General features: G+C 33.7%; 1 protein-coding gene across 1 annotated transcript in view; it reads right to left on the bottom strand.

The window, feature by feature from the left end:
• ANO3 (anoctamin 3) overlaps positions 1–19,967 on the bottom strand; it is an 84,922-nt gene extending 64,955 nt beyond the window's left edge. The window contains exons 1-3 of the mRNA XM_062576686.1: positions 19,878–19,967; positions 18,956–19,027; positions 9,991–10,127 (exon numbers count right to left, since the gene is read on the bottom strand). Of these exons, the coding sequence (XP_062432670.1) occupies positions 9,991–10,127; positions 18,956–19,019 (201 nt within the window). The 5' untranslated portion in view covers positions 19,020–19,027; positions 19,878–19,967. The remainder of the gene's footprint in view (positions 1–9,990; positions 10,128–18,955; positions 19,028–19,877) is intronic.
• Between the last annotated feature and the right edge of the window lie 350 nt (positions 19,968–20,317).

Genomic DNA, 20,317 nt, shown 5'->3' with positions numbered 1-20,317 from the left:
GATTGAAAAAATAATGACATTATATTACATTAATCTTTTTTTGCCAGACACTGCATACTAGTGAGAAGCTTCACTTAAAAATGATTTATATAATTTAGCTTTATAATTAAACAAATCACAGACTAGTTTTAATGTTAATTAAAATCTTTGTTGCTTTGTTCCCACTTTAAAGTTTGTTAAGAAATAAATAAAAAACCCAGAAAACTTAATTAAGCTCCTGACTGCAAGTATAATCCATCTGTAGAGAAAGAAAAATAGTAAAATCTGAAACTTTCACAGTTACTTAGGTTACCCGAGGTGACTGCTAAAATACAGCAAGTTCAGCAAAGTAATACTGCCAGGTCCAATCGGTTAGAAATCAAATATTCTGAGAATATTAAACTAAAGCATGCCTTAAAATGTACATAAATAAAACAAAATATATTCATAATTTAACTATAATCTAGTGGTGTGGGAGGGTTGTTTTTACATTACTGATCCCTGAGAAATATATATATATATTTTATTTTGGGAAGGACTAGAGGTAAAGAATGTCCATCCTCACACTACAGCATGACTCTAGAAGTGACAGTTTTGGGGGCAAGGAGAGGTGGTAGAAGCATACAAATACAAAATGCCCAAATATTCAATTAAAAAAAAAAATCAAGATTTGAGAAGACTGCATCAGCTCCAAGTTATTCCCCGTCACGTGGGTCTAAGTGTATATTATGTTTCAATCCCTTAATGAGTAATAGGTACTAGCTAGGTTAAGTCAGAAGTTAATTCAACCAAAACCCCATTTAGAAGTCTGATCTCAGCATTCAACAAGCCTCAACAAGGCTAACAAACCAGCAAATACTTAAAGCTTGATAAAGTTTCTACATATTCATTTACTTATTTATCTTCAAATGCTTATATATTTGCTTATGGATGGGGGATTTATACATTACATTATTCAAATATATGTGAAACCATGAGGTATCTAAATGTAGACAGAGTGCCTCACAGTGCTGTCTACTCACTCTTTTTCTCTAATTCCTAGTCTTCTGGTTCACAAGTGATGCTATGGTAAGCTCTAAAATTCTTCCTCTTTTTTCTCTTCCCAAGCATTTACTCCATATTGCAGCCTTATCTAGTATGTATAATTGTATTTCTATAAACGGCTCAACAAATACTGTTACACTGGGCAAAATGGTGATGAAATCAGTAAGGACATTCCCATTGACTAGTCCAAATGTTTAGACCCTAAATTGTGACAACAAAACATTGAGTACCTTCAAATCAGTATGAAAATTTCTTTATAATTTGATTATAAATACAAGCTACAGAAAGAAGCTTGCCTAGGAAAGAGCACATACTAGGAAATACATATAATATTACCATCTAGCACTAGCCCAATATTCAGCTATTTCAGATCAAGGTTCTATATATCTGGTAACTTCAATGAATTTCTCTTCCATAACTGTTCATCCTTTGACTCTGCTCCTGAATCCATAAAATCTTTCATTTTTCATAACACCTTTGACAAGGAGATACACACAACATTTTTGGAGGAATCACCTCCTTTTCTTTGCTTTGAATTCAGGCCCAATTAGCTTTATTTGATGTTCCACAGCTACAGTTCCACGAACAAATAACATATCTTCTTACTAAACTTTACAATTAACTACACTCAGATATTATCTATTAATGTAAAATATAAATGCAGAGAATATAAATATTATCTCACAACTTAAAACATTACTCATCTGACTAAATCATTGAAATAGTCTATAGCTGCTTGTATTCTTCTTGTGTTATTTTCTCTATCGTGATTAATAAAAAAAGGGCACCTGATCAGTCTTAAATTATCATTATACTTCTCATTATTGACTCTGCTTTGAACAGTGACCCAGAAACTTTTAGTTAGGTGAAAATTCTAATCATTTCAGTGTGAAATTTAGCCTAGAAAAAGCTTTATTATTAGATTCTACATGTATTTATTTAATAAATACATAAATAATGTAATAAATACATTAATTTACTCTAACTTACTATCAACACCCAGTAATTCAACTCTGATGTGAAAAAAATGTGTAATTTGTTTATGTATATTAATTTTACTAGCATTTTCTAATGTATAAATGTTAAGTAAAAGAAATAAGACCTTTAGTAATTATATTTTATGATTTGCTTCATAGTAGCCTGAAATTTGATGACAATGAGATGAGTAAGAATTCTACATATTTTATACATATGTACACATACACACAGTAGCTGGTAACATCATCTGTTAGTAGTTATTATAGCATGATCTGTTAGTTTCCTGCTGATGCACTTTGTAAATTGCTTTAGAACGGACCTAAAACATAGTTTCCTCTATGTACATCCCAGTCAATAGTTGCAAATGACACATGAATAAAATCACAATTAAGAGTTTTAAGCTGGCAGCATACAAACACCGTCCTGCAATTCTCTCTAAGTTCAGCCTGCTTATTCTGACCCAAAGGTACTGGGAGACACAATATTTCCACTGGAGTGCAGCTCAGGAAGGGAATTATCTGCGTTTGAATTTCTGACTTCAAGGACTATGGCTTACTTCTTACAAAAAATATAAGGAAGCAAGTTACTACATATATATATCAGTGTTCTCAGCAATAACCTGCAATGGGAACTTTCACTAACATACGTGCTGAATGATACGGTGCCCAAGCACTGAGCCCCCACAGAACAATACGTTCATTTTGCTTCCACAGTAGACAGGATGAAGTACAACTTTCTGTCAGGTAGGTGGTGTAATTTGGATTTAGACTTGTAAAATTTTTTAAAGGAACGTAAACATACTAACAGACTAGTACGCGTTATCAAAAAGGTAGATGGATGCTCACAATTGGGGCTCAAAATCTTTCTGTGACAGTTTGCACTCAAAATTTTTTAAGTTTCTCTCACCAAAATCTTTTTATTTCAAAGTGATGATATTTAGAACAAAATTTATTTCTTCCCTTAGAAAAAATATGCTCAAAATGACAGCTTGTGAACTCTCTGACAGCTAAACTTGTTAAAGAAAAATCATTTTGGTAGACTGTTACCACTAATGAAGCAACATATTAAAAAAAAACTTATTCAAATGTTCTGAGGGTTTTTTTGCCAGGTAAATGAAGGAGGAGAGGAGAAAAAGGGAGGAAAGGAGAGGGGGAAGGTTTCTTGTTAGGGCAGTTCCTGCTACCATGGGGCTTGCTAGCGCCTGTTTGTACAGGGACCACTTACATGGTTCTGCCTATGAGTTCAGGACACAACCTTCTTTGAGATTAATACTGACATTTAAGTCCTGGTAGTTTGTCAGCAGTCAAGCACACTTAAAGCATCTCCAGATAATACATTATAACAGTCAATGGATCAGAAATACAACTCCCACATAAGAGAGGGCCATGGAAAGTAACTGACAAAATTCCCATTGGAGTCAATGTGGCAAAAGAGCACTTAATTTGTCTAGTAAAACGCACAGATAATGTGCAGAATACACATTAGGAATGTAATACAACTCAGGTTAACAGATTTTCTTGCTTTAATCATAAATGTTGAAGACATTTTTTCCTTTAATTCTGTAGCATTATCATTACATCTCATCTATAATCTATGCTTAAGATCAAACTTCAAATGCTGAGGATTGAGAGTTTTACTAGAAACACAATTTAGACACTCACCACCTGATTTCACTATCACAAGAAAATCTAACCTATTTATCAAGTATTCGCAAAATGTACTATCCAAATTGTAGCAGAGTGACTTTGTGATGAATTAGTACCTTTCAGCATATATCAATCAATATTAATTAGATATAATTAATGTACAAGTAAACAGTCATTGTTAATAGCCCTTCAAATTTATCTTTTAAGAGGAGACATCCCTGTAGAAACCTGGCTGAGAATAATCCATTTCATGATTTTATGAGTACTATTTCAATGTCTCCAACATACACAAAGCAGCACGAACACATTATGTCAGTATTTTATCTTAGCAGCACTTTGTCAGTAGCTTTTTCTTTCTTTCTTTCTTTTTAAAAAAAGACAAGGATGTAGGGAAAAGCTGTAGAATCAGAAAATATTTGAGGAAGAAAAAAAAGCAAGTAAGATGGACTTTAAAATGTATTTGCTTTCTCAGGGAAAAGAGATATGTATGTCCAGTGACCGACTGCTGACATAAAATTCTCCTTTTTGTAAGTACTATCATAATATTCATTGGCATGAAATCTTATAGCCCAAATGGATAGGTTTCTGTGGAAGTTCCTACAGCATACTCTGTAGGCTTGCATGGAAAATTCAGGTTGAAATGGATGAATGTGTGGGGAGAAATGAAGCTTACACGAGGTCAGAAAAGGAAAAATAGTTTTTCTGTATCTCTTACTATCTTCCAAATAGGTTGATTTTTAAGAGATGTTTTAGAGATAATAATGGATTTGTTCAGGACTATTAAATCATGTGCAAGACTGAAGTAGTCATGGAAACAATTTGAGGAAGTAGGACACGAATCCTGACAGAGGTAAAGCTCGACATATGAACTTCTTTGGTAATGTACCAAAACCCACAAAATCTAAATGAATAGAATCATAGAATTGGTAAGGTTGGAAGGGACCTTCTGGAGATCATCCAGTCCAACCCTCAAGCGAGTGGCCTGTACAGGGATCGAACCCGCGACCCCGGCATTATTAGCACCATGCTCTAACCAACTGAGCTAAACCTAACCCCAGATTAGTTTACAAATTCTAACTGTAGTTAAAATGGTAATTTCTCCTACAATTTTCTACTAATATACTTTACTACTGCTCTTAAAAATTCATAAGATAGTATCAAGTAAAATGATACTGATTCCTGGCTGACTGATGAAAACCATCTGTTTTATTGTGATCACTAGTTTTCCCTAATGCTGTTGGTATGAGTTTTGTATTAGTGACTTCAATAATATTCTACTTGAAGAATGCCACCATTTCAAGGATTATCATCTACATTCAGGCTGTATGACTCAACTTCTGGCTTTAAGCATTTTCTGGAAATAAATAAGCTTCTGATGTTAATTGCAATAGCCTTATTTCTAGGAACAGAAGTGAGATTCCCAATTAATGCTTGCTTTGTTTCAGGATGTTTGAAATCGAACCCAGGACCTTATGAGAATACACACTTCTTAAGTTACATGGAATTAGCTCTAAAGATATTTTTAAAGATTTTAGGCTATAGCAATGTGTTTAATCGAAGCAGTACTAGACTCATTTTTAACATTTTTAAAATCATCCTCTGCTTAAGTGTTCTGCAAAATGTGCCTTCCGAAAAATTTTCTAAGTACATTACTAAGTTAGCAGTCTTTTTTTTGTGTGTTTGAAGAGGGTTTTCAAATGGATAGGCCAGAAATAGATCTACTATATTCCTTCTTCCAATTACTTAATTGAAAAAAAAAAATACGTTGATTGATTTTAAGTGTCCATTACTTTTTTTCCACTTGTGAATAACCATGAGCATCATAATTTTGAAGAAAGAATTGGGGAAAAATTTGCATATGCAAACATATCCATACTATCTCAGGCATGAGAAGCAACACAGTTTGGTTAACAGGCTGCCATAATTAGTTACACTAATGTGCTTTTGTACATGCTGCGTTGTCCTATGTAGCACTTCTGTTGTTCTCTGAACACAGAGGAAGATTCCAGAAATATCTGACATTCCTAATAGATTTGTAGCTTAACTTTTTAGGAGCTAACTGAAGAATTAGTCATTAGCTTAGCTTCTTCATTTAGGAATTTTTTTTCTATCTTCTCTCTATTCAGAGTCACAGTGTATTTCCCCATTATTGAAAAGCTGTACAAATGACAAATATATTTACTTCAGGAAAGGGGAAGGATTAGGGGATCCTATGCAAATTTTTGAAAGGAAGCCTGTTCACATATAACGTTACTGTAGCAGGAAGCATGCAATGGAACATGTAAAAGAACCATAATTTTGAAGGTAACTTTTGTTGCACCATTTTGTTGACCATTTTGGGGGTAATGATTTTATCTATTATCATTCCTTTTAAACCATTAGCCTATATTATCTTCTTGTGTGTTATTAAATTGCATCAGCTGACAGCTGCTTATCTATCAGACTCCCTTTGCTGTTTTCCGTTTTTTCTCCTACATTGCTGCCACTGACACCATGTTCTGCTTATCGATACACTGAATTGTTTTTATAGCCAAATCTTCTCTTTCAGCTTGCATCACTAGCTTCCACTTAGCACAGGAGCAGGAAGTGAAATAATGCACATGCTATAAGTGATAAATTCACAGGATTAGACAGTAGAGCACAAACCAAATTTAAGGAAGTCAGTCACAGAGTGGTGCAACTTAGAATAGCTTGGAAATAAACAGAAAAAGAAATTCCTACAAAAATGTGGAAAATAAAAGATCAAGAATGAAGAGCATTTTCACTCTGCAGCTATTACTTTTAATGCATTTAACGTATTTCATTTTTCAAAACTACCTATATGGAAATTTGTAAGAAAAACATCTGTTTTGCAAAAGATACAGGAATAGACATGTTCAAAGTCACAAATAATCCAATACAAATACTAAACAATATATTCCAGATTTTCAATGGTAAATTTATTTTTTAATAATTACTTTAATCATCTATGCTGAAAGTACTGCATTTTGTTCAATCTAAATTAAATTTTCACCAACGTTCACTTGATTAGAAACAATTTTTACTATTTTGGGCAATTGCTTATTTGAGGTCTTATTTAAAATTCCTTAGAAGTTATGTAAAATTTCCAGAGACTTGAACAGAATTTGTGTCAGATCCTATTCAACACAAAGATGGTTCTGTCATGCAGTATTATAGTTGACTTATATGGATATCAAAAAACTTGGCTTTTACATACACTGGATTTCTTTTTAGTGCCTGAAACCATAATGAGAATGTGTGAAATTTTCTGTAGAAATCCTTCCTTTGCCTTGCCAGATAACACAATAGATTACTTATATACAAATTTAATCTAACGGAAGAGAATAACACAAACATAGTAAATGAAAGGAAAAGGAAGTGGTATTTCTCACATATTCTTCCTATCTTGCCACTATGTCTGCAAAAATAATTGCTACAGAGGAGAGGATTCATTGCTATTGACTTCACTATTTTTCTGGACATATGTTGCTTCCATTCAAGTGATAAAGTCTATTTAGTCTGCTTTCCTTTCTTGGTGAAATTAGAACATTCCAAATATCAACATTCTGCTCAGTGACCTTCTCATTTTCTACATTTCATTTCCAGTATTAGATACCACTTGCCATTATATACCACTTTACCACTGCAAAATTTTGCTCAGCAGCTACTTGTTGGTATGGTTCCTGTGTATGAGATTCCTTGACACAATCACACACACACACACACACACACGCAGTCATACAACGCAAGATACCTTCTACACAATCTCAGTACTGATTGACGTTGAAAAGACGAGAGATGGATAATGAAGACAGCTTTTTAATGCATATGAACAACTCATAAATTGTCAATATAAAATCTGTGGATACTGAAATAACACGAGCCTACACTAAAGTGGAATATGAGTTATCCCTTATGAACAATGAAACCAGTGGGAAAAAAGGATGAATATCCAGAAGAATATTGGCATCCACATGATACACCAAAATAATCTGATGTTTCTAAAATTTCACAACTCCAGCAATGTACATCGGCAACCTGAAATAATAGACAGTTCCTGAACAAAACACGTATCAATTGTCTTGCTGACACGAAGAAAAGTTCTTTATTGCTGAATTATTCAGGTAGCTCATCACTGAGAGAGATAATAATATCACTAAATCATTAATTGCAAGTAATTGTTTTAGTAATTTGTTCCTGAGAATCTCAGCTGTAAAACAAGACTTTGAAAACAAGCCTAAACTAAAATTGTTAATATGCAGAGAAGAAGAATGCACTTCTATCCTTGAGCAGTTTGTCAAAGAACTGTTTCTGATTTTCATTCTCCGGTCAAACTACAGAGACTTTGTAAAGCCAGATCAGTTTATTCTACAAATATATGAGAGTACTTACCAGTTGTAAAGCTGTAGAACTGTTTTCTCTACTTTCCACTGTAAGTTTCGACAATCTCAAAGAATCAGAAGTCTCCTTTTGCTAGTTTTATACCAGTTTAGGGCAAAAGTTTCATAAAGAAATTGTCAGAAAGACTTATTCAATAACAGAGTAATATCCCTTCTTTTCTAATTTAGGACTAATTTAAATCTCTTCTGCCCTTTTCCTGTGGAAGCAGGCAACCAGTAAACCCAAGGAGAGTCATACTTGGTTGCCTTACTTACAAAAACAGTATAAAAAGAGCCTGTATGCAGAAGCAAGTTTCCAAAGTAATTACTGTGATAAAAGGAACTGTCAAGGCTGAAAGCCAGATGCTGCTTCTAAAGACTGTTTTTACCTCTTCTTTGTTCAGTAGACCATACGAAGTTTGAGACATGGAAAGTGTATTTTTGTTTAAAATTAATATGAACATAAGGCTCCCTTTTAACTTACTAGCAGCCTATAAACTTTGTATCTGTCCTGAACACAGGTCTGTAGGAAGCACAATTAGTGGTCATTTTATATTTTATACAAAAATATAAAAATTATTTTGCTTTAGCAAAATGAAATGTCTTATTTATCTGTCATTATTCTCTACTGTAGCTCCCCTGTTGTTACTAAAATAAATTTAAAATCTCTATAATAGATCTTAAATCTTGTAGATTCTGCATTAGTTTTTCCTTTAGACCACATTTAGCATAAATGACTTTGTCTAAGTAATAAACAAAATCAAACAAGAACAGCCATTAATACTTCCTTCTTACTTCACCTGGCCTTGCAAAAACAGACAATCCCCCCCCCAATAATACAAGAAGTTCTCATTGCAGTAGTTTAGATTAAAATATAATCCTGTTTTATGATTACAGAAATCTTATTTTCATGCCATAAATGCTTAAGGAATTACCATCTATAAATATCATTCTTTATAAAACTATCTAAAAGCTATCAGATAGATATTATTATAAATTTTTTTTTCTAAAGGTATGCCATGAAATGTAGTTGTCTCATAGATCCTACCAGCCTGCTACCTGTGTTTCAGAATCCTGTAGTAATGACGATACAGTATGATTGGGAAAACAAGATTTTTGTGAAACATGAATTTAATGCTAAAATCACATAACACCAAAAGCATAATGGATGTCAGAACTCTAACAGTGTATTGCAGAGTACAGAGCATGTCGAACACACAACACTAATCTAGGCAATTCTACATCTGTAACACAGTATTATGCATGCTTTTAGATAAAAAAAAAAAAGACTAGGAAAGCATCAGTAAAAATTGTACAGAAGAGTTCAATACTTCTAAGGTTTGAAGAAGAAAAGAATGGAGAATCTCCTGAGATTAAGTCGTATGTCATATGTTAACAAGCAATTACACTTAACGGAAAGGAGAATTAAAGATCTTGCAGTCTAGAGTGGGAACAACAACAAAAAATACATGTACTGTATTAAAAATCAGTCATAATTCTTTGCCATTGCAATGGATGAATAGTTGTAGAAAAAGCACTATGATAAATACTGTGCTTGGTGAATTACTAAGCAAGAGGAGTACTGTTTTTATATAGTTAGGTGGTTTTTCTGGCACTTTGAGTTTCCTGAAAGTATTCCTACACTCTCCTATACTTGGGTGATTTTTATCTTTCATTCAATGGGTCCATATATCATTTGTATTTTCCTCAGAAAAAGAATTCTACACTTTAGATCACTCTTCTTGTAACCCTTCATTTTATACAACTTTTGGTCCCTTTTGCTAGAGAGAATTCCATTCACTGCTTCTGTGGGTCAAATTATCAGATGGGAGCCTCCTAAAATTCTTTCCATGAAACACCTACTTAAGCTGTAACCTAATTAAGCCCTTTCAAAAAAACTCAAATTTTAAATTATTTACACATGTGACAACTGATATAATTTAATAAAGTTCTGCAACCATTACCTTTAAAGATGATTTAGTTCGAGGTTCCGTTTTCTGTCTGATAAGCTTGTTTTGAATAAGCAGTGATTGATCTGTCCGAGTATCATAATTCCCATGTTCTGAATCATCTGTGTATGTGTATTTGTCCTTTCCTGTATCTGAAGGAAAAATGTAACAAAACGGTAAGCTCATTTTAGGTTATTACAGAGAGAAAATAAAAGTAATGTTACAGCTATGGTTGATGTTGAATACTCCTTATAAATATCCACTTTTCAGTGACTTTTATTTTATCTTTTCCTGCAAAAGCTTCTTATTTGAAATAATATCATGCTCGTCTCAAACTAGAAGCAACTTTCTTTTTGTAGAAAGCCTACAGAAACTTTTTTCTATTACTAGCTAGCAATAAAGGCCCACAATCTTCTTCACATTAGTAAACAAAAAAAAAAAGTGATTGATATAAAGCAAATATTCAAATGCTTTTGTACTCGATTCACAGTTGAGACTCAAAATGTTATCAGACAGACAGGTGCATCCTGGAGATAGAATAAGGTCTCTTGTTTTAAACTTAACCAATCTAAATGCCTGATTCCCCTGAGCACCCACTGCCCATTATTAGACAACGTTCCAAAACTAGCCTAAGAAGGTATTGCACTGACCAATTCAGAGGACTCATTTTAATAAGCGTACCTGATGGTGGTAGAAGATAGTTGATGCCATGAAGTAAGTGCTTTACTCTTCACTGGATTTGTTTTTAATTACTCAATAAAAGTGTTAAAAAATATCTGCATACCCTAAGATAGCTGCAAGTGATGGAAGACTTTCCCCAAAGCTTGCTAAGATTCGCTCTTAGTCATGTTTCTTTCCGCATCATCACTGCAGGCAAGTTAGAGGGACTACAGTAAGTCTCTGCATCACTCTATATCCTCTCTCAGGAGGGAAAATTTCTTTCAGACAGTTAATTTCTGTGCACATTCTCCATCTAAAAAATTATGACAATACTTGCTACACATGCCCAACAGAAATAAAATGAAGGGTAATATCTGTGCAACAGTGGAACACGTAAAATTATACAAGTGCTAGAGCAAACCAGACTATTATTATGTGTAATTTCTAATGCATGTTGGAAAGCAATTAGTTTTGAAAAAAACATTTTAAAGATGAAAAATGGAATAATTATTCCCACACAATTATATCTTGGGCAAATTGCAAATACAAACCCATGCATAAAACTTCCCTGCAATTCCGCAGCCAAGTTCTCATCTCAGCTTTCACATGAACATGTGAAAAAAAATCAGAGTAACTTTTATTCCTAAATTTTATATTCATAAAGGCTCATATGTAATAACACAGTATTTTTCATTAAGTTGTTCAACTAAATTCTACACTGTACATATTACAGAAAAAAATAACCAAAATCATCATGTAGCCTATAAATTACTGATATGGAATATTAAACTGGAACATTTATGGAGATTTATTTTTTCAGACATTTAGTCACTTGCATAGTAATTAATTACACAAAATGAGCCCTCAGTAAATTTTGGTATTGATATAAACCTCAATAAATCTGTGAAGGGATTTTTTAATGTATAAAGTGTATATTTTTGATGTATAAAATAACCAATTTTCATTGATAAAGATTCTACCTCAGGGATTTTATTTCAAACAATGTTTTAATCTAATATATGGGTTTTAATCTAAGATATGGTCAATAAAAATGAATGTAGTAAAAAGACTGTGAAGAAGGTTTCAAATAGTAGGTATACAAGGTAGGAAACAGGATACTTAAGCCACCGTGTAGATTTGACTCACTCCCAGATGTGATGAGCTGTTAAGCTTTTACTGAAGATCATGACCTTGGAATAGAAACCATTAAAATGAAAAGAAGAGAAAGGCATATGAAACCTTAGATCCTGCATCTAGATAGGCTATCTGAGTTCAAAGGAAGACTTACATAAGAAAAGTCTAATTTTATGAGGGAAGTTTTGCCTGAATTTGACATGATGAGTATATCTAATACTCAAAATACTATGAAAAAAACCTTTGCTCCTTCAAGTCCTTTCCTTCTACGCTGTGAGAGAATTGTTATTGCCTTCATTTTTCATTTCCCATCATGCCTTCCCTGGCAACTAATGTTCAAAAAATCTTCAGTCAATGTGAAATCCGGTAAAGTTAGCAAAGTCTGTAATTCTTGTTTGTGCAAATATTTTTCTGTTTCTTCTTTTCCATGGGATCAAATAAAAATTGTAAAACAATTTCAGCTCTGGTGGAAAAATTTCTGGCTAAAAGAACCAACTCTCCTATAGTAACATTACAGTAAATGACAAATCTATGACAATTTTAGAGGTACCTGAAAAATTCTCATCAAAGCCTTAAAAGACGTTCAAAAAAATGTAAATAAGAAAATTGGTATTATTTGTAAAGAAGAAAAAAAAAGTCTCTGCAGTCAGTATCATTTTCATATTGCAAGCAGGAGGACAGGGAGGATAGTGTATGCTCATGTCGATGTACTCAAAGTGACACCAAGGATATCTGCCTCCATCCATAACCCTTCTCTTTTGTTTTTGACTTCCTAGAGAGAAAACTCTTTTGTTCTAGACTGTTCAGGTAAAATATTATTGCTATAGCAAACAAGTTGTGCACGACCCTTTATACAAGCTCATTATGCAAGTTTCAGAGTACACACAAAAGGAGAAAGGTTTAAATATTGATCCTACAATATCTTACATTTAAAAGAACATATGTTTACAGAACTGAATACAAGTAAGAAAATAAATAATGTACAAAGTAACTACAATGAATTTTTCAACAGTTAGCATATCCAGTAACATATCTTGCTGATGAATTTAAGTTATCATTTAATTGTGCTAATTAAGACTCATTTGGTAGTGAAAAGCTTTTTGAACAGTCATATAACAAGTCTGATTCCAAAAATCATTACATATATACAAATATACAATTTGTAAGCCCCAAATAGCCTATGACAGAAATTAAAATCACTATGTTATTATGACTGCAGCTACTCTTAATTCTCTATCAACAAAAGGAAAGTTTTTGTATTAAACTGTTTAACTTTCTCTACTACAAAGAAAAGACAGAAAAAAGAGAAAAAGGCTGAATTTTAAATAAAGTTTAGCTATTAATTTAGAGAAAAGGGTGAAATTTTCTTATTCTAGATGTTGACACCAAATCATATTTCACTGAAGTTAATCGAAATCCTGCTATTCAATTCAGAAAGTCATGGATTTCTCTTTAATTAGATACATAATTATAGCAGGTGTACCCACATAATGGTTAGCATCCCTGAACTCACATGTAACATAATGTATATTGGTAATGTGGATCCACACTCCAGAAGTGATTTATAAAAAATTCAAGAATTAATCAAGAGCATAACAGATCTATTCATCAGAACTGTTGGAAAACTCAGTAGGTGCTTTGTTTTACCATCCTGTAACACAGAAGCATGAAAAGTAACCTCAGCCTTCACACCTCACAAAAGGTACCTACCCCTTCCCACATATATTTTTATTACGCTCAATGAGCCAGAGTAAAATTTGCCCTGAGTGTGCTTATAGGATAAGGCGTTGAAGAAACTTTCATTTCTGGGATTTTTTAGCTAAGAATAAAGAAGCAGTTATTTTAGAAATCAATTTCTAGCTCCATACTTAGCCTCTTCATCTCTGTGTCTTCTTAACTGCTTGGCTACCTATCTACCATACTTTCCTGAAGGGCCGAGAATGCATTTCAATTTTATGATTATTACAACATAAAAAAACACTTGTCCCACTTTCTCCATAACACAAAATCTAATATTAAATTCTAGATAACTGTAGGATAATGTAGGATAGTAAATGTTTTTCATTTTAAACATGGCATAGATATGGAAAAGAAAATTAATAATAAAATTGTTTCTAAATAATTGTTATTTCACAAATCTAGGTAGCATGATTCTTGCTCAATCCTTATACTTTACATATTTAGGGTTAGACTTTGTAGGCTTATTCAGAATGAGATTATAGCTCAAGAAGTTAATCCCTTATTGCCCTAATTTTAATCCTAGAAATGACAGATAACCTGGAGAAAGGTAATAATAGACACCTAGAAAAATTGCATTATCACTGATTTTGCTTTATTCTGCTATGCCACCAGGCTACTATATTGTATATGTAACATAGAAGGTCTCAAGCCTAAGTTTTTCAGCAGCCTGTACAACATGTGTACTTACATATTAAACACTGCTGTAATCAGTAAATGTAGTCTATCTTTTCTTAGTGTACAGTTTCTCACTGGGCTTTTGCACAATGGTAGCCATTATGGAGAATGGTTCGTGAATATGGTTTCCTCACCATTTGGAAGAGGTAAGATGGTCTGCAGAATGGGTACAGGCAGATTAAATGCCTGAAGTACTTATATCTTACGAATCTCAATACTAAGCTTGCAGAAGATGAGCTCTCTGTTCCTAACGGCTCATTACATTGCCTCTTCAACCATGTGGCCAACTCTCTAGGCATGAACCAGCTCTTGGATGGGAGGTCCACAGTTCTGTCAGAAGCTGTGTGTAGTGTAAACTGGCCTAATGTGGCTTTTCAGTCATCTCACAACGCAACACTACATTTCTGATGAAGCAGAAACTGAACACAGCTTTCTCGAGTCATATACTCCATGATCTTCCAGTCTCTCCATTCATTTTAAGATTGTGGTTATTCTGTTCACCTTAGTTTTTACCAGTTTACCATACTAACCCACCTAAATCAAACTGTGGTGACAAGTACCTCTGTGTATTCAAGCACTAAAAAATAATTTAGCATGCAGTTATTACGATACTTTGTTTCACTGCTGATTTTGACTCAGTTGCTCACTTCTCAGTTCACTACATTGCAGTATGGCATATAAAACAGGGAATTTCTAATATACAAACTTTGTAATATCTGGATACAGAATGTATTCATAATAGGAGGTCACCATTATGGTAAAATTGGTACTGCATCATTCATTATTAAACTCCTATCAAGGAAGGATCTAATATTATGCCAAGGAAAATGCCAATTACTATGTATAAAATCCGCATGATTGACCTAATTCAGAAAAGCTAGAGTTGAAAAAAGAACAAATGAATTAGCATTGTTTCATTTGCTAATGAGGCAACTGACAAAAACTGCCAAATAACTTAAACTTAGGTATTCCTTACACCTAAGTACTGAATGCCAATCAATATTGTTTATATTTACCCATTGTTTATTTTTGACATCTTTTTTGAAGTGAAACATTTCAGCCTGTCTTAGTTTTGTGCATTTTGATACAGTGGAGAGACAGTCTGCCATCACTTCTCATGTCATACAAAATGCTACCAGATGTGGGGTTTTTTTTTTGTTTGTTTTTCTTTTGGTTAAAATAAGTAAATTGGACTTTTAGGTTAGACTGAGCATTCATTCTTTCTCCTAGTCTACTTGGATTTTTAAAATGGCCTATCTTCTAAAAAGCTTGATGCCCTACCAAGATATGTGATAAACTGGATTTTTAATGGCATTAATCTATGTCTTATTAAGAAATCCCTTTGTAAATCTGGCTCACAGTCTTTGAAAGTGAGCATAAAAGGAGAAAGTCAAACATGGCAACATTAATGACAGTAATTTAAACAACAGAAAATGACCTACCAAGTGGAAAACACGTCACGTATCAGTCCAGATACTGCTACTGTCCTTCTATTCCTACTCCTAAACCCAAGCTACAATTTGAGAAAAAAATCAGGCTATTCAGTAAAACAGTGTTTCCCAGTTTTATAGATGTAGAGCCTTTGTATCTTACACAGTTCTTTTCCACCTGCACCATGCATTTACAGGAGATTGGTGATCTCAGTTACAACAAGAAACAACTGTTTCTTGCTAGAAAAGGGGGTTATTACTGATATCTTATCTATATAAGGCCGATATCTTAAATAAGTCGACAACAGGAACTTTTTACTCTTGCAAAGATCTAGGGAGAAAAAATACATATTCAATGAAGAAGTAATAGTATGATTTTGTTCTGGCCAACATAGTAAATTCTACAACCACTGTGTTAGGAATGTAATGACTAACATTTTGTCTAGTGTGCAGACTCAAGCAATTAAACAAGAGATGCTTTCCATCTCTGTAAGATCTGAAAACCCTGATCATAGCTGATCATAGCTTTCATTGCATGGGAATTTCCACTAAGCTTTGGCTAAGCACTGAGCATTCTGGGGATTTTAAAGTCTGTCAGGGGTTTCAAAGCCTGTAGAGCTTGTAGCCTGTAAAAGCTCAGTGACTACTGGCTTTACCTTACTGGTGCCTCAAACTAAAAACACTACTTGCCACCTAGAACTGAGGGAGGAAAAATAAAATATATCTGTAATATTCTTGATTCCATTTGTCTGTGTTAGCAGTAATAAAGGTGTAAAACATAATCTGCTTACCTTTTTAAATCCATTGACACTACTGACTAAATAAGTCCAATATATTTATGGCCTCATCTACTCATCAGCTGAAAACAGAACCTTCTCTCTGAAATCAAGTCTTTTATCTGATGCCTATTAATCCCCTTCTCACAAGAAGCTAGGACTGTCCATGGACACCTACAATTCTGAAAGAGGAGAAAGCCATTTGGCCTATTTTGTATATACTTCTATGATACAACCTAATTAAAATTTTACCACATTTCCTTAATTTAGCATTCTTTAACATTCTCCAGAGAGCAGTTTGAAGCAGCTCACTAAGATGATGATACCCACTTATCAGCCTATTTTGCAAACTCAGAGTACTGACTAAAGCACGTAATAATGCTGCATCACTCTTACTTTTTGCTGGGCAAAGTTTAAGCAGCAATATTACCTTCTGCTTTTGAGGAGAAAAATGAAACCTTCAGTCTTGTACATAAATTCTTACCTTCATAGACAGGATCCTCAAATGAGAACAATTTACAGAATGATGATCTCTTTTTAAATCTCTTTGCTTTTCTCTAATTTCTCTTGGTGAACTTAATTGATAATGCTTATTTTTACCTAAAGTAATTCTTACTATTGATTTTTGGGACTTATTTATAAATACTGTTTTCTTTCTTGCTTTTAGCTGATCATCTTAAATCAATCACACTTCAGTAAATAGAGAATAACTTCATTGATTTCACTCATCTAGTTTAGGATTTATTCAATTAACACAAGCAAATTAATGCTGAATATTCTCATTAACACAGGCGGGTGCAAAATGCTTGGAAAACTCACTATATTGAAAAGGTGTGTGTGGGGGGGGGTTTCTGATATTTGGCCATATCACATCATATATTATATATATACACATTATAATCAAGATGTGCTATTTAAGTTCTTTCAAGGCTGGTCTGGGTTTGTCAGCCTGTCCCCCTTGCTCAGGACCTCTACTTACTAGCTTTTCACTGATCCCTCAAGACCAGTTGATTAGGCTATTTGTGTTCACTCCTCAACCTTTTGCAATCTAAATAAGTCAAGATAGCAAAGGACTACCACTTAAATATTTTTTTCTGTCTCTTCAGAGAGCAGAGCTGTAGTCAGAAGAGAAAAATATCCACAGCAAAGCTTAATAAAATTTTGAGCAGATGAGACTGAACCTATTTTCCCCCTGATCTCTGAGCCCTCCATGTTTCTTTCCAGGTGAAAACTAAGTGACCTGAACAAAAACCAGTGCATAATAAGCAATAGTATGAATATGTGAGCAACTAGTAAAAAAAGGAAATTCTGAAACAAATTGTAACAGTGAAATCTTCGAGTGTCCATGCTTACATATGCAACAAAACAAATTACATTAAAAGACTGCAGTAGCTTTCAGTGCATCTAATTCAGAAACATAATTTTCTTATGCCAAATTTTTAATCTGAATCATGATTTTGGAACATTTTGGTTTTATTTTGGAAGAAAATATCAATTTTACTTAGGTTTCCAGTAGCCGCTTCTTTAGGTGACCTGAAGAGCCTCCTTTCCTTCATATGTTTTGGGCGGCAAGAAAAATCAATGCTAAAGCCTTTGAGAGGGCAGCAGAAACAGCTGTCTGACAGCAGATTTCTTTCTTTCAGAAGCATGAAGATGCCACTTTTAGTTAGATAGTATGTTGACTGTGAGCAAAAGGATTTTTCACAGTAGCTGTGCAAGATACACCATAACCTGTATGTGCTTCAGACTAGTAAATACATGTAGAGGGAATTCTGAAATTCATTTTGCAACCTGCAAATTACTACTTTAATATATACACACAGACTCATTTTGCAGTTGTAACAATAGTATTATTGTAAGAATAAATTTTTTCCTACTTTCTTTGGCCTTAATGTAAGTATCAAAACGGCATGGATGCTTGGACAAATATGCCCCAATGAATGGACAAATAATAACTATTTTTCCTGTTTTTTTTTTCCCAAAATGGAATGGCTTATTTACATAAATATCTAAAGTAAAAGTAGCATTGCTTTTATCCATAATAACAACAACAACTACAGACATGACACTACTGAACTACATCAGAATATAGGAAAAAAGATTTGCAAAGGAATTCTCAATATACACTTCTGAGTGACAGTATGATGAATGGCTGCCATGGAAAAAAGTTTTATCGAATGTATGAAAAATATCACAATACTTAGACGGACTTGAAAGGACCACCAAAAAACAACTGAAACATCTATATGTCAGATTTTGGAAACTAATGTCTCCACTTCTTAAAACTCAGAAATTTTAAACTTGAAAAATTTGGAAAATTGTCAAAAGAAAAAGAGAAGCTACTTTTCTACATTGCCCCTATTCAGTATAATTCTAAAAGGTGAAACGGTATTAGAAAATTTTATTAAATTTCTCCTTTAAAATATGAGAGCATTTTTTTCTCAAGTAACATTCTCTTCTTCCAAAAACCTTAGAAGCTCAGGATAAGTATAGGCTTGTTAAAGACTGCAAATGTAATTGAAGTATCACTGATTTACTATTATTCCAGTTCAGGTATAAACTTACCTAAAAATGGATCGCTGTATTCCGTATTAGACAGTTTGAGCAAGTTGTTTTCCAAAGTCTCCATCACTTTAGCTGAAATAAACACAATATTCCTTTTAATATAGACATGTATTAAAAAAAGAAAAAGATATACTTTTGAAAAGAGAGAAGTTCAATTCAGTGAAATAAAGTAAGACTTCTCAAAATTTAATAGTAGAAGCCAGTCAACTTAATTAAGCTTATAAATGTTCATAAAGAGTTTATAACAGTGGGTGGCCATAGTTGGAAACAGGGGACACACAGAAGACCAGGCTCACACATAGGCCAGGCTATGTGTTAACTCATGATCAGTCTGCTAAAATATAAATCCTAAAACAGAAGTAGTTCCTTTGTCCAACATGAGTTAAAATTCATAGGGATTTTCTCTCTTTTCTCTCATTCTCTCCACACCACTATTCCCTGTTTCTGGCACTCATACATGAACCAGTCTGCTCCTACATTTCAGACTTAAAAGTCAGGTGTTACAGAATTCCCAATGTTTATTTTTTCTGTCTGCTCTTGGTTAGATTACAGAAACCTTCACACTCTTCTCCAGCATATATGAGTATTTTCTTGTTTTGTTTTCAACGAGAAGGAAATAAGTTGGTAATGCAAAAAAAAAAAAAATAAAATGAAAGTCGTTTAAGCCTCACTTCAAACATTACAGAAGTTAAACTGGAGAACTCAGTGCCATGGTTCTTCTAGCTCTTGTCTGCATCTATAATCTTCTTTCCAAAAAGCTGTAGATAGCTAAACAAGTTAAAGCTTATCAGATGACCCTGTAATTTAATAAAAGATGCTATTAAATTATATCTAAAATACCACAGGACTGTCAATAATGTTCCTGAAGATCCCTTCCAGCCCTAGAGCTGGAACAAGCCCCTGAAAGAGAACAGCCTCCTACCTCGCCCCGACACTACATCCACTGTAGCTGTAGATGTCCCCGCGCTTAGAGGCTGAGGCCGAGGTTGCAGCTGCACACGGTTTGGCTGCAGAAATGATGAATGTTTGGTCAGGCTCTGAGGATGTGTTTGGCTCTGGGCTAAGCATGGCATAGATCTTCTAGAAGGTTTTAATGGATGCTCTTTCACTGTCTCACTCTTGCTTGTATTCATGCCTGAAAAAAAAACAGAAGAAAAAGAACATGAAGCTCTGCGGTATTAGACAGTAATGAAGCCATACTGCTAATTATGAAAACACACGGTGTTCTATCCACTTAATAAGTAACTCTCCAACTCAAAAAAAATGTTTAAAACACTTAATTTAAAAGCTATAAGTTGCACAATAGTCCTGTAAGGAAACTTAGTATTTGTACATTTATATGCAGAGTAAGGAGAAATGCAG

The sequence above is a fragment of the Rhea pennata genome, chromosome 5 (assembly GCF_028389875.1).
Source record: "Rhea pennata isolate bPtePen1 chromosome 5, bPtePen1.pri, whole genome shotgun sequence".
NCBI classification, from domain to species: Eukaryota; Metazoa; Chordata; class Aves; order Rheiformes; family Rheidae; genus Rhea; species Rhea pennata.
The sequence above is the reverse complement of the archived record's forward strand: the minus strand, read 5'-3'. Positions and strand labels throughout refer to the sequence as shown.